At 46.5% G+C, this 13,786-nt stretch overlaps 2 protein-coding genes across 3 annotated transcripts in view; both read right to left on the reverse strand.

Annotated features, from left to right (window-relative positions):
* Nucleotides 1-13,786, reverse strand: part of LOC130362109 (gamma-aminobutyric acid receptor subunit rho-2) — a 131,236-nt gene that overhangs the window by 43,931 nt on the left and 73,519 nt on the right. The gene's annotated exons all lie outside the window — the stretch shown is intronic.
* LOC130362110 (uncharacterized) lies at nucleotides 900-6,235 on the reverse strand. The gene is made up of 2 exons (XM_056566095.1): nucleotides 4,262-6,235; nucleotides 900-1,244 (listed from the first exon to the last, which is right to left on the reverse strand). Exons 1-2 carry the CDS (start codon nucleotides 5,700-5,702, stop codon nucleotides 1,237-1,239), a joined length of 1,449 nt encoding a protein of 482 aa, XP_056422070.1. The 5' UTR covers nucleotides 5,703-6,235; the 3' UTR covers nucleotides 900-1,236.

Raw genomic sequence — 13,786 nt, forward strand, 5'->3', positions numbered from 1 at the left:
AACTTTCCACTAGATCACTGTTACTAATTTATGTTACCGGGTATAGCAACGCTTAAAGGTAGGTTCACATGTACTGTATCCGGTTTGATGCTGCAGATTTTATACTGTATTCAGATATTTATTTAAATGGATTTGCAAAGATTTATCACATCTGCAGAATACAGAGTACTTGTAAACATATTATATTAGGCCATATTAACTCTAATTTTCAGGCATACATACATTAACCCCTTAAGGACTCAGCCCATTTAGGCCTTAAGGACTCTTTCATATTTTCATCCACAGACTAGTATGAGGGCTCGTTTTTTGCGTGACCAGTTGTCCTTTCTACTGACATCACTCATTTTACCATAAAATGTATGGCACAACCAAAAAATACTATTTATGTGGGGAAATTGATAAGAAAACCGCAATTTAGCAAATTTGGGAAGATTTCATATTCATGCTGTACACTTTACGGTAAAATAGACCTGTTATTTTTATTCTGTGGGTCAATGCAATTAAAATGATTCCCATGATTACATACTTTTCTATTATTGTACCGCTTAAAAAAAATTGCTAACTTTTTAACCTAATTAGTGCCTTTAAAACCCCTGTATTTTGCTGACCTATAACTTTTTCATTTTTCCGTATAAGCGGTGGTATGAGGGCTCATTTTTTGTGCCATGATCTGCACTTTTTTTTATACCACATTTGCTTATATAAAACTTTCAATACATTTTTTTATCAATTTTTTGGGAATAAAATGTTATAAAAAAGCAGCAATGTTGGACTTTTTAAAATTTTTTTTACATTGACGAAGTTCACCGTATGGTATAATTGAGGATTTTCCTAGTAGAGTGACGGAAAATATTGATTTTATTAAGACAGGAGGCGAATATCAGAATGCATTATCCTTCTTTATTTTGCCCATTAGCAGAAAGAATGACAGTGTTAAACATAAAAAGAAAAAGAAAACACAGGTGTCCAAGCACCTAGTAACCATAGCAACTCCCTCCTCCATCCCACCAATCCAAGCATAGACTGCCCTATATAACCAAGCTGCAGCCCCTCCTCCTCCTCTTTCTTTATGCCGTGACGAAGTCCAGCATCGAAACTGCAGAACTCGCGCGGCGGCGTCCACACGGAGGATCTTGAACCAATAACGCAGAACGTCAATCTTCAAACAGGAACGATCAACCGGATAGGTCACGCAGCTGACCCCAACAAAGAACCGTGGCAAGGCAGAACCATTCTTCAATATCCTGAAAACAACAAAGGTTATAAATAATAACGGGTAGGGGAAACGGGTGGGATGATATTCGCCTCCTGTCTTAATAAAATCAATATTTTCCGTCACTCTACTAGGAAAATCCTCAATTTTATTGCAGACAGGAGGCTCATATCAGAATGCATGTTCAAAGCACAGTACATAGAGAAGCATCATAAATCCATCACAATATAGACATAGACACATGTACAGTAGGTTTAAAATAGAACGTACGGAATGTATCCTCGGACGACCAGTCGGCCGCCCTCAAGAGTTCCGAAAGCGAGCCACCCGTCTGAAGGACTTTGGTCGACATCGCACTCCTAGTGGAGTGAGCCGTGAACAGTGACACATCAATACCCGCTAAGGACATTGTCAATTTCACCCACCGAGCCAATGTCGGGGAGGAAACCGGTAAATATGGCGGACAATAGGAGATGAGGAGCTGCGCCGAACCCGTCGGACGACGCGTAGCTGTCTTCAACTCATAAGATCGAAGACATCGCACGACACACAATTTCGGGCGCGTCGGAAAAAATGGGAAGAAAACCGAACGTAGATCGGTTTTGGTCCTACGACAAATGGAAAAACGAACCCCATCGGGAACAAATTGTTTCCTGGAAATATCCAGGGCCCGTACGTCTGACACACGCTTGATGGAGACCAGGCATAACAACATTGTCAATTTAAACGACAGGAGTTTAAGAGACAAGTCGTCATTGTCTTCCCATGTCTCAAACATGCGTAATACACTGCTAACATCCCACGTGGTGAGATATCGCGAAGAAGGCGGTCTCTTAAACCGCATCCCCCTCATAAGACGGCAGACAATAGGGTGTTGTCCAACCAGCAAGCCATCCACCAACCCATGGGAGGCGGAAATAGCCGAGCGATAAACGTTAATCGTGCGATAAGCTTTCCCCGCCTCAAAAGACTCCGAGAGGTAATTAATGACCTCCGCTACAGGGGCACGTACGGGATCCAAATCCCGTCGTGAGCACCAACGAAGCCAAAGTCCCCAGGCTGATCGATAAGCCGATCTGGTACCTGGAGCCCAAGCGTCATTGATGAGGTCAGAAGCCGATTGCGAAATGCGGCCCCCAAGCGAAGGTGTCCCGAGATCAACCATGCCAATAGCGGCAGTTGATCGTCCGATGTCAAGGGATGAAGATTCCCTGAGGGGTATCGAAGCAACGTGAGTAGAGGCGGACACAACCTCGGCACATCTATGGCCATCCCCAGGACCTGGGGAAACCATGACTGAGTCGGCCACCAGGGGGTGATCAACACCAGCGTCGCTTTTTGGGACACCGTCTGCCATAATACTCTGGGGATCATGGCAAATGGCGGGAAGGCGTACAGAGTGCTCTGTGGCCACACTTGAAGAAACGCGTCCGTCGCCATGGCGTCCGGATCCGGTCGCCAACTGAAAAATCGTGGCAGCTGTCGATTGAGACGAGATGCGAATAAGTCGATACTCAATGGCCCCCACAGGGCATGGATCGCCTGGAACACCGTTGGTTCCAACATCCAATCGCTGGAGTCCGTGAGGTACCTGGAGTTCCAGTCCGCAATGGCGTTGGAAATTCCAGGAAGATACTCCGCGGTCAACAATATATTCCGCTGAAGGCAGAATTGCCAAAGGACCGTCGCGAGATCTGCGAGGATCTTGGATTTCGTGCCTCCCAGGCGGTTGATGTATTGAACGGCTGCTACATTGTCCATGCGCAGCAGGATACAACAATCCGACCTGTGGAAAGCGAAACTCCTCAGGGCAAAGGTGCCCGCGAGAAGTTCCAGGCAATTGATGTGCAAACACATTTCTGATGGTGACCACTTGCCTCCGGACGTCGATGCCCCACAGCGGGCACCCCAACCCCGCAGGCTGGCATCTGATTCTATCACTAAGTCCGGTTTGGAATTGAAAATTGTCTTCCCATTCCAAACCTGGGCATGACGTAGCCACCACAGGAGTTCTCCCTTGGCTTCTGCGGATAGTGGCACTTCGGTTGAGTAGGGCAAACCCTCCCTCAAGTGCCGAATCTTCAGTCTCTGCAGCGCCCTGTAGTGTAAGGGGGCAGGGAAGATCGCCTGGATGGAGGCTGTCAGCAGACCGACCACCCGAGCGAGCGCCCGCAATGAGACCACCTCTGCACGGAGAAGCTTCCGGATCTCCTTGCGGATCGTAGTCAGTTTCCTCGTGGGCAGACTCAGGGTGGCCAAGTGGGTATCCACCTCGAACCCCAGGAACTCCGTCCGTCGAGACGGCGTGAGTACCGACTTCTCTACGTTGAGCAAAAAGCCCAACTCCGAGAGCAGAGCGGCCGTCCATTGGACATGCTGCACGGCCAACGCGTACGTGGACGCCATGATCAGAATATCGTCGAGATAGACGATCAGGCGTACCCCCCGGCTCCTGAGCAAAGCCATGACCGGTCTCAGCAGTTTGGTGAAGCACCATGGTGCTGAAGAAAGGCCGAACGGGAGGCATGCAAATTCCCATTTGCGACCTTCCCAACAGAACTGAAGATATGGACGGGAAGAAAGGTGTATCGGCACGGTCAGATACGCGTCTTTCAGATCTATCTTCGCCAACCAGTCTCCTGGTAGCAAAAGATCTCTGAGAAGATGTATCCCCTCCATCTTGAAGTGGCGATACAAAACGTACTCGTTTAAATGTTTCAAGTTTATGACCGGGCGGTGACCTCCGTCCTTCTTTTTGACCAAGAAAATATTGCTCACATAACCCGGAGCGTCCCAAGACACCTCCTGAATGGCGTGCTTCAACTGCAGATCCATCAATTCTGAGCGGATCAGGGCCTTGTCGGCGTCCGCGAAGTGTATCGCTGGCGGCGAACAAGTCTGTATCGGAGGATAGAGAAATTCTATTTGATAGCCGGTTACAGTTTGCAAGACCCACGGGTCGGATGTGATCCGGGACCAGGTCCGGGAAAAATACCCCAGCCTGCCCCCCACAGGAACCCATGTTAATGACAGAATAGGCAGTCTCACCTGTGCCCCTGGATCTTGGGTATCCGCGGCTGGCACCCCTCGCTCTCCACGGACGTCCTCTAGGCGGAAAGAATGGAGTCGAGGGCTGTGGTGGCTGGGGAACTGGTGTGTAATATTGTCTGTCAGGCATGTAGTGGCCCCTGTTATAGGGTCTATAGTTGGTGGCACGGCCGGAAGGGCGACCCCTACCCCTTCCAGCCCTGGGGAAAACCTTGTTAGCGCCCACCTTTTTTAAAGAGGATTGGGCTTTGTCAAGGCCCGAGAAAAGGCCAACATACTTATTTATATTTTTAAGAAAGGCCTCCCCGAATAGTAAACCGTCCGCTGGCGGACCAGGTTCGTCGGTAGCCAGGTGAGTAAGTTGGGGATCCAGCCGCATAAGGATGGATCTCCGGCGTTCCGTAGACGCCGCAGTGTTTGCATTGCCGAGCAAGCAAACTGCTCGTAATGCCCAGCCCCGTAAAATGTCTGCATCAATTACTTCACCTGAAGCGACAGCATGTTCGGCCAATTGTAAAATCTTAGTCATAGGCCCAAGGACATCCAACAATTTGTCCTGAACAGTTTTGAAAGATTTGTCAATACCCTTTTTAGGGTTTTTACCGGTCTTAACCAGATAGCGCACCAGAATGGGGTCCAACTCTGGCGTCGTGGCGACATTATTGGGCAGTGACGGTCGTGGACACTCCGCCCTCAGTTTATTGCGGTTGCGACCATCTAAAGATTTGCGCAGCCAAGCCGAAACATAATCAGCCACCTGTGACATGGGCGTCCACTCCCCCGAACGGGGGTGTTTGATATTCTCCGGGCTGAAGAATGGAATTCCCATGGAATCCAAGATCGCCCCGGGGGCGCTTGTGTCAGCGGAGCCATGTGGAGGAGAACGACTTGCGTTCCCTTCCAGATCCTCGTCCTCCAACTCATATAAATCATCATCCCCAGAGTCTGAGGTGCCATCTGAATCTTCAACAAAAGAATCGGGTTTATTACGCCTGGAGGACCGAGAGGTTCCACCGGGCACGTCATCCCCATCTGTGGGGTTCTGAGCACTCACATTGGTATCCTCAGGAGGCACTGAGGTCTTAGTTAGTTTAGAACCACCTCCAATAGTAGGTGTATTGGTAAGGTGGGTATCTAAGTCGGAGCAATAGCGTCTCTTCCGGTCCGACTTGCCGGGTCTTAGTAGGCTGGAAGCCTGGGATTGTATGTGGGAGGCGACCAAGGGGGTATCTGAAGAGGCCGGCCCTTCCCGGTGTTGCCGTGACAACGCCATGGAAACAGATTTTGATATGCTGTCATTGACAGATGACATGGCGGAGGCCAGGGCGGATTGGACCGATGTAGACACCATCTGTTGCAATAATTCAGAAGGGGCTAGGATATGGTCCTGAGATGAATGAGTCAGCCCACCATTAGGTGGAGATAGCTGATCATCAGACATGATGTAGTTAAAATATGTATGGATGTACAATATAAGTGTGCAGTCCCAGCTGTAAAGAGAGAACAGACAGAGGGACTAGCATTAACTGCAGTGAATAAATAACCTATAATTATACCAGAGTATACAATAAGAGAGAGAGAGAAAAATGTTCGCAATAATGCGCAGCGAAAAAATCCCACTCAGTTGCGAACTGGGTAAGGCGATATTAATGCGCCAGCGCCGAATGATGAACGGAGGGGCCGCGGGGAATCCCTGAGTCGGCGACCGACGAAACGGCCGGGCCGCGCAACCAAGGGACTCGCCGGGGCACCACACAGAAGGCCCCGCACGTAGGCGAGGTAACAGGCCAAAACGCTCGCGAAGCGAACGTGCGGACACGCCCCCCTGCAGCGCGCGAAGCGCTCAGGAGATCTCAGACTGAAAGCCGGAGAAGAAGGGGGGCGGAGTCAGGAAAAATGGCGGAGCGCCAAAGGGGAGAAAAAATAAGTGAGACAGAACAACGGTACAGTTCCCTGGGTCTGAAATACCGACCCAGAGGACGAAAAAAGGGGAAACGGATATAGATATATAGATGTATATAGATAGAAAAAAGAGAGGGGGAGGGAGAGAGATAAAGATAGAGAGAGAGAGAGGGAGAGGGACCCTCGCTCCCTCAGAAGCTGGCCACAGAGGGCAGAAGTCCCCCAACCCTGGGAGTACAGGGTAAAGGGAGAAATTACAGTGTGGGTGACAGGAATGAGAATTATTAATGCACTTATCTGTTAGACACTGATGCTGCTAACGAGCAGAAAGAAAGAGGAGGAGGAGGGGCTGCAGCTTGGTTATATAGGGCAGTCTATGCTTGGATTGGTGGGATGGAGGAGGGAGTTGCTATGGTTACTAGGTGCTTGGACACCTGTGTTTTCTTTTTCTTTTTATGTTTAACACTGTCATTCTTTCTGCTAATGGGCAAAATAAAGAAGGATAATGCATTCTGATATGAGCCTCCTGTCTGCAATAAAATTAACATTATATTTTAATAGTTCGGATATTTGGGCACGCAGCGATACCAAATATGTTTATTTTAAAAAAAATTACACTTTTTGGGGTAAAATGGGGGAAAGGGGACAATTTACATTTTTATTGGGGGAGGGGATTTTTCAATTTTTTAAATTACTTTTTTTACTTTTATTTTTACACTTTAATAGTTCCCATAGGGGACTATTTATAGCAATCATTTAATTGCTAATACTGTTCAGTGCTATGCATATGCATAGCACTGATCAGTATTATAGGCTATCTTCTGCTCTGGTCTGCTCGATCTCAGATCAGAGCAGAAGACGCCGGGAGACGAATGGAGGCAGGTGAGGGGACCTCTGTCCGCCATTACAGATAATCGGATCGCTGCGGCAGCATTTTTCTGACCGCACTCCTGCAGATGCCGTGATCTGTATTGATCACGGAATCTGAGGGGTTAATGGCAGACATCCGTGCGATCGCGGGTGTCGGCCTATCAGCAGCCGGGAACTACCGCGAATGACCCGAGCATTGTTCTGATGCTCTCAGTCATGTACAGGATGTAAATGTACATCCTGGTGCGTTAAGTACCACCGCATCAGGACGTTCATTTACATCCTGTGTCTTTAACCTGTTGGGGACGAAGGGCGTATGCATACGCCCTTGCATCCTGGTACTTAAGGACGAAGGGCGTATCCATACGCCCGTGGGAATTTCGGCCCCCGCCGCGCGCCGGGCGGGGACCGGACCGGGGTGACTGCTGATATCTATCAGTAGGCACCCCGTGCAAATGCCCAGGGGGGTCATTAGACCCCCCCATGTCGGCGGTCGGCGCAAATCGCAAGTGAATTCACACTTGCGATTTGCCACGATTCCGGGTCATTACGGGTCTATGGTGACCCGGTGACCCGGAATAGAAGGGGGATCACGGGTGTCTAAGACACCCACGATCCCCCTAAAGCGATAGGAGTGGGGCGGGGCGGGGGGGTTTAGATGGGGCGGGGGGGGGGGGGGTTTACTTTCGTTTTCCCCGTCCTGCCCTCCCACAATAGGCGGGCCAGAACGGGGAAAATGAAGAGGAGCGGCCCCGGAGTCCACTTACCCCTCCGGAGGCAGCGGAGCGACGGGGATCGGTGGGCGGCGACGGAGATCTGCGGCGGCGACGGAGATCTGCGGCGGCGTGCGGCAGAAGAGGACGGCTCCCGGATGTGACGGAAGTCGGTGAGTAGTTGCCTAGCAACATCTAGAGGGCTACAGTCTGAGACCACTATAGTGGTCTCTAGACTGTAGCCCTCCAGATGTTGCAAAACTACAACTCCCAGCATGCCCAGACAGCTGTTTGCTGTGTGGGCATGCTGGAATTTGTAGTTTTGCAACAGCTGGAGGTCTGCAGTTTAGAGACCACTGCACAGTGATCTCTATACTGCCCTCTAGATCTTGCAAAACTACTACTCCTAGCATGCCCACACAGCTGTTTGCTGTCTGGGCTTGCTGGGAGTTGTAGTTTTGCAACATCTGGAGGTCCACAGTTTGGAGATCACTGTTCAGTGGTCTCTAAATTGTAGCACTTCAGATGTTGCAAAACTACAAATTCCAGCATGCCCACACAGAAAAAAGCTGTCTCGGCATGCTGGGAGTTGTAGTTGCATACCTCCAGCTGTTGCATAACTACATCTCCCAGCATGCCCTTCTGTGATCACACATGCTGGGAATTGTAGTTTTGCAACAGCTGGAGGCACACTGGTTGGAAAATACTGAGTTAGGTAACAGAACCCAACTCAGTATTTTCCAACCAGTGTGCCTCCAGCTGTTTCAAAACTACAACTCCCAGCTTGTACTGACAGACCGTGCATGCTGGGAGTTGTAGTTTTGCAACAGCTGGAGGCTCACTGGTTGGAAAATACTGAGTTAGGTAACAGAACCTAACTGAAGGTTTTCCAACCAGTGTGCCTCCAGCTGTTGCAAAACTACAACTCCCAGCATGTACTGACAGACCGTGCATGCTGGGAGTTGTAGTTTTGCAACAGCTGGAGGCTCACTGGTTGGAAAATACTGAGTTAGGTAACAGAACCTAACTGAAGGTTTTCCAACCAGTGTGCCTCCAGCTGTTGCAAAACTACAACTCCCAGCATGTACTGACAGACCATGCATGCTGGGAGTAGAGTTTTGAAACAGCTGGAGGTTTGCCCCCCCCCCCCCCTCATGTGAACGTACAGGGTACATTCACACGGGCGGGTTTACAACAAGTTTCCTGCTTCAAGTATGAGCTGCGGCAAATTTTTCGCCGCAGCGTAAATTCCTAGCGTAACCCGCCAGTGTGACTGTACCCTAAAAACACTACACTACACTAAAACCTAATAAAGGTTAAAACACTACATAAACACCCCCTTACACTGTCCCCCCCAATAAAAATGAAAAACATATTGTACAGCAGTGTTTCCAAAACGGAGCCTCCAGCTGTTGCAAAACAACAACTCCCAGCATTTTCGGACAGCCACTGACTGTCCAGGCATGCTGGGAGTTTAGCAACAGCTGGAGGCACCCTGTTTGGGAATCACTGTCGTAGAATACCCCTATGTCCACCCCTATGCAATCCCTAATTTAGTCCTTAAATGCGCATGGTGCTCTCTCACTTTGGAGCCCTGTCGTATTTCAAGGAAACAGTTTAGTGCCACATATGGGGTATCGCCGTACTCGGGAGAAATTGCACTACAAATTTTGGGGGGCTTTTTCTCCTTTTACCCCTTATGAAAAGGAAAAGTTGGGGTCTACACCAGCCTGTTAGTGTAAAAAAAAATTTTTTTACACTAACATGCTGGTGTTGCCCTTTACTTTTTATTTTCACAATAGGTAAAAGGAAAAAAGACCCCCAAAATTTGTAACGCAATTTCTCCTGAGTACGGAAATACCCCTACATGTGGGCATAAAATGCTCTGCGGGCGCACAACAAGGCTAAAGAGTGAGAGCGCACCATGTACATTTGAGACCTAAATTGGTGCACAGGGGTGGCTGATTTTACAGCGGTTCTGACATAAATGCAAAAAAATAAATACCCACATGTGACCCCATTTTGGAAACTACACCCCTCACGGAATGTAATAAGGGGTACAGTGAGCATTTACGCCCCACAGGGGTCTGACAGATTTTTGGAACAGTGGTACATGAAAATGAAAAATTTAATTTTTTTGTTTGCACAGCCCACTGTTCCAAAGATCTGTCAAACACCAGTACCCCACTGGAAGCCCCTATGGTGCCAGGACAGCAAAACCCCCCACATCGCACACTATTATGGAAACGACACCCCTCAAGGAACGTAACAAGGGGTACGGTGAGCCTTAACACCCCACAGGTGTTTGACAACTTTTTGTTAAAGTCGGATGTGTAAATGAAAAAAAAATATTTTTCCACTAAAATGCTGGTTTTTCCCCAAATTTTACTTTTTAATAGGAGTAATAGGAGAAAATGCCCCCCAAAATTTGTAACCCCATTTCTTCTGAGTATGGAAATACCCCATGTTTGGACGTCAAGTGCACTGCGAGCGAACTACAACGCTCAGATGAGAAGGCGCGCCATTGAGCTTTTAGAGAGATAATTTGTTTGGAATGGAAGTCGGGGGCCATGTGCATTTACAAAGCCCCCCGTGGTGCCAGAACAGTGGACCCCCCCCACATGTGACCCCATTTTGGAAACTACACCCCTCACGGAATGTAATAAGGGGTACAGTGAGCATTTACACCCCACTGGTGTTTGACAGATCTTTGGAACAGTGGGCTGTGCAAACAAAAAAATTAAATTTTTCATTTTCATGTACCACTGTTCCAAAAATCTGTCAGACCCCTGTGGGGCGTAAATGCTCACTGTACCCCTTATTACATTCCGTGAGGGGTGTAGTTTCCAAAATGGGGTCACATGTGGGGGGGTCCACTGTTCTGGCACCACGGGGGGCTTTGTAAATGCACATGGCCCCCGACTTCCATTCCAAACAAATTATCTCTCTAAAAGCTCAATGGCGCGCCTTCTCATCTGAGCGTTGTAGTTCGCTCGCAGTGCACTTGACGTCCAAACATGGGGTATTTCCATACTCAGAAGAAATGGGGTTACAAATTTTGGGGGGCATTTTCTCCTATTACTCCTATTAAAAAGTAAAATTTGGGGAAAAACCAGCATTTTAGTGGAAAAATATTTTTTTTTCATTTACACATCCGACTTTAACAAAAAGTTGTCAAACACCTGTGGGGTGTTAAGGCTCACCGTACCCCTTGTTACGTTCCTTGAGGGGTGTCGTTTCCATAATAGTGTGCGATGTGGGGGGTTTTGCTGTCCTGGCACCATAGGGGCTTCCTAAATGGGACATGCCCCCCAAAAACCATTTCAGAAAAACTCACTCTCCTAAATCCCATTGTTGCTCCTTCGCTTCTGAGCCCTCTAGTGCACCCGCCGAACACTTGACATACACATATGAGGTATTTTCTTACTCGAGAGAAATTGGGTTACAAATTTTGAGAGGATTTTTTTCCTTTTACCCCTTTTTAAAATTCAAAAACTGGGTGTACATGAACATGCGAGTGTAAAAAATGAAGATTTTGAATTTTCTCCTTCACTTTGCTGCTATTCCTATGAAACACCTAAAGGGTTAACACACTTACTGAATGTCATTTTGAATACTTTGAGGGGTGCAGTTTTTATAATGGGATCATTTATCGGGTATTTCTAACCAGAAGACCCTTCAAATCCACTTCAAACCTGAACTGGTCTCTGAAAAATTCCGATTTTGAAAATTTTGCGAAAAATTGGAAAATTGTTGCTGAACTTTGAAGCCCTCTGGTGTCTTCCAAAAGTAAAAACTCATCAATTTTATGATGCAAACATAAAGTAGACATATTGTATATGTGAATCAATATATAATTTATTTGGAATATCCATATTCCTTATAAGCAGAGAGCTTCAAAGTTAGAAAAATGCCAAATTTTCTAATTTTTCATGAAATTTTTGAATTTTTCACCAAGAAAGGATGCAAGTATCGCCGAAAATTTACCACTAACATAAAGTAGAATATGTCACGAAAAAACTATCTCGGAATCAAATTTATAAGTAAAAGCATCCCAGAGTTATTAATGCTTAAAGTGACAGTGGTCAGATTTGCAAAAAATGCTCCCGTCCTTAGGGTCATAATGGGCTCCGTCCCCAAGGGGTTAAGGGGTTAAGATATATGGAATTCAGACTAAGCACCATGTTTATGAAGTCCCGAAACCCCTTTTTTTTTACATATTTTTTTTTTTTTTTTGGAGGCCATTAGTCTCAGGTTACACATCTGCATCATAACAGTGCAATGTTAAATACTGTCAATGTGAAATACTGCAATGACACCTCATTTTGATGATCAGTGTGGTTTCTCGATAAAGATTATAAGCCATCAATTTCAATTCATGGAAATCCTTTTAAATATTCTTAGTATAACAGTATAATTTTAAACATAACTACAAAATAATGTAATATTATTTCCCTGATTATCAGCATTATTATTAATATTGATAATAATAATATTTATAAAGGTATATTTATCAGTACTGCTGAGATTTTGTTAAATAGTTTTTTAGCTAATCTGTGATTTGGAAGCACCTCATGACATGTTTTATATTACCAGCATCAAAGAGGATTTGTTCATTCAAGTAATCAGAGCACTGTTCCCTTACCCTTGCCTTCTACTGTATCTAAGCTTTCCAATAACTGCTTGGTAATGAGATATACTTTACCCTTCATTCTCATTTTCTAAATTATTTCAAACAGTTAATCTCTTTTTGTATCTCTGCAAACTGATTTGATATCTGCTTTAATCTCTGCCTTCTCGAACACAGTACAGTGCAGTTGGTTATGCTGAATACATAAAGTTGCCCATACACATAAGAAAAAGTTTGGCATTGAAACATCATTTGCAATGGCCGACAGCAAACTATTGTCTGGCTAAAAAGTGTAAATTATTTTTCTTTGAGTCTAAAGCAGCAGCACCAATAGGGAAGATCCTATCTTCCTACAAGGGTAGATCAGATGGTATCAATCAAATTGTAATTATACAACCTATATAAGATCTAGTACTCCATAGCCTCATTCTGTACTTCTAATGACTCCAATAAACAACAGGTCTTCTGTATACCAAATTATATTGGCTAGGAAATATATATACTGTATGCATGTATGTATATATATATATATATATATATATATATATATACTACTGCTTTGAACTAAAGGAAAGAAAATGTAAAATAAATAAAAACAACACTTTCTTTTATGTTGTACAGCAGCAGCACCAATGGGGATTTGGCAATTATCCATTGGGGGGAGGATATCAGACAGCAGAGAGCACAGAGGAGTGATATCGGACAGCAGAGAGCATAGAGGAGTACTATCAGACAGCAGAGAGCACAGAGGAGTGCTACCAGAGCGGAGAGAGCACAGAGGAGTCTTATCAGACAGGAGAGAGCATAGAGGAGTCCTATCAGACAGGAGAGAGCACAGAGGAGTACTATCAGACAGCAGAGAGCACAGAGGAGTGCTACCAGACAGGAGAGAGCACAGAGAAGTCCTATCAGACAGAAGAGAGCACAGAGGAGTGCAATCAAACCGGAGAGAGCACAGAGGAGTGCTACCAGACAAGAGAGAGCATAGAAGAGTCCTATCAGACAAGAGAGAGAACAGAGGAGTGCTATCAGACAGGAGAGAGCACAGAGGAGTGCTATCAGACAGCAGAGAGCACAGAGGAGTGCTACCAGACAGGAGAGAGCACAGAGAAGTCCTATCAGACAGAAGAGAGCACAGAGGAGTCCTATCAGACAGGAGAGAACACAGGGGAGTCCTATCAGACAGGAGAGAGCACAGAGGAGTCCTATCAGACAAGAGAGAGCACAGAGGAGTGATATCAGACAGGAAAGAGCACAGAGGAGTCCTATCAGACAGGAGAGCACAGAGGAGTCCTATCAGACAGGAGAGAGCACAGAGGAGTCCTATCACACAGGAAAGAGCACAGAGGAGTCCTATCAGACAGGAGAGAGCATAGAGAAGTGATATCAGACCGAAGAGAGCACAGTGGA

The sequence above is a fragment of the Hyla sarda genome, chromosome 3 (assembly GCF_029499605.1).
Source record: "Hyla sarda isolate aHylSar1 chromosome 3, aHylSar1.hap1, whole genome shotgun sequence".
NCBI classification, from domain to species: Eukaryota; Metazoa; Chordata; class Amphibia; order Anura; family Hylidae; genus Hyla; species Hyla sarda.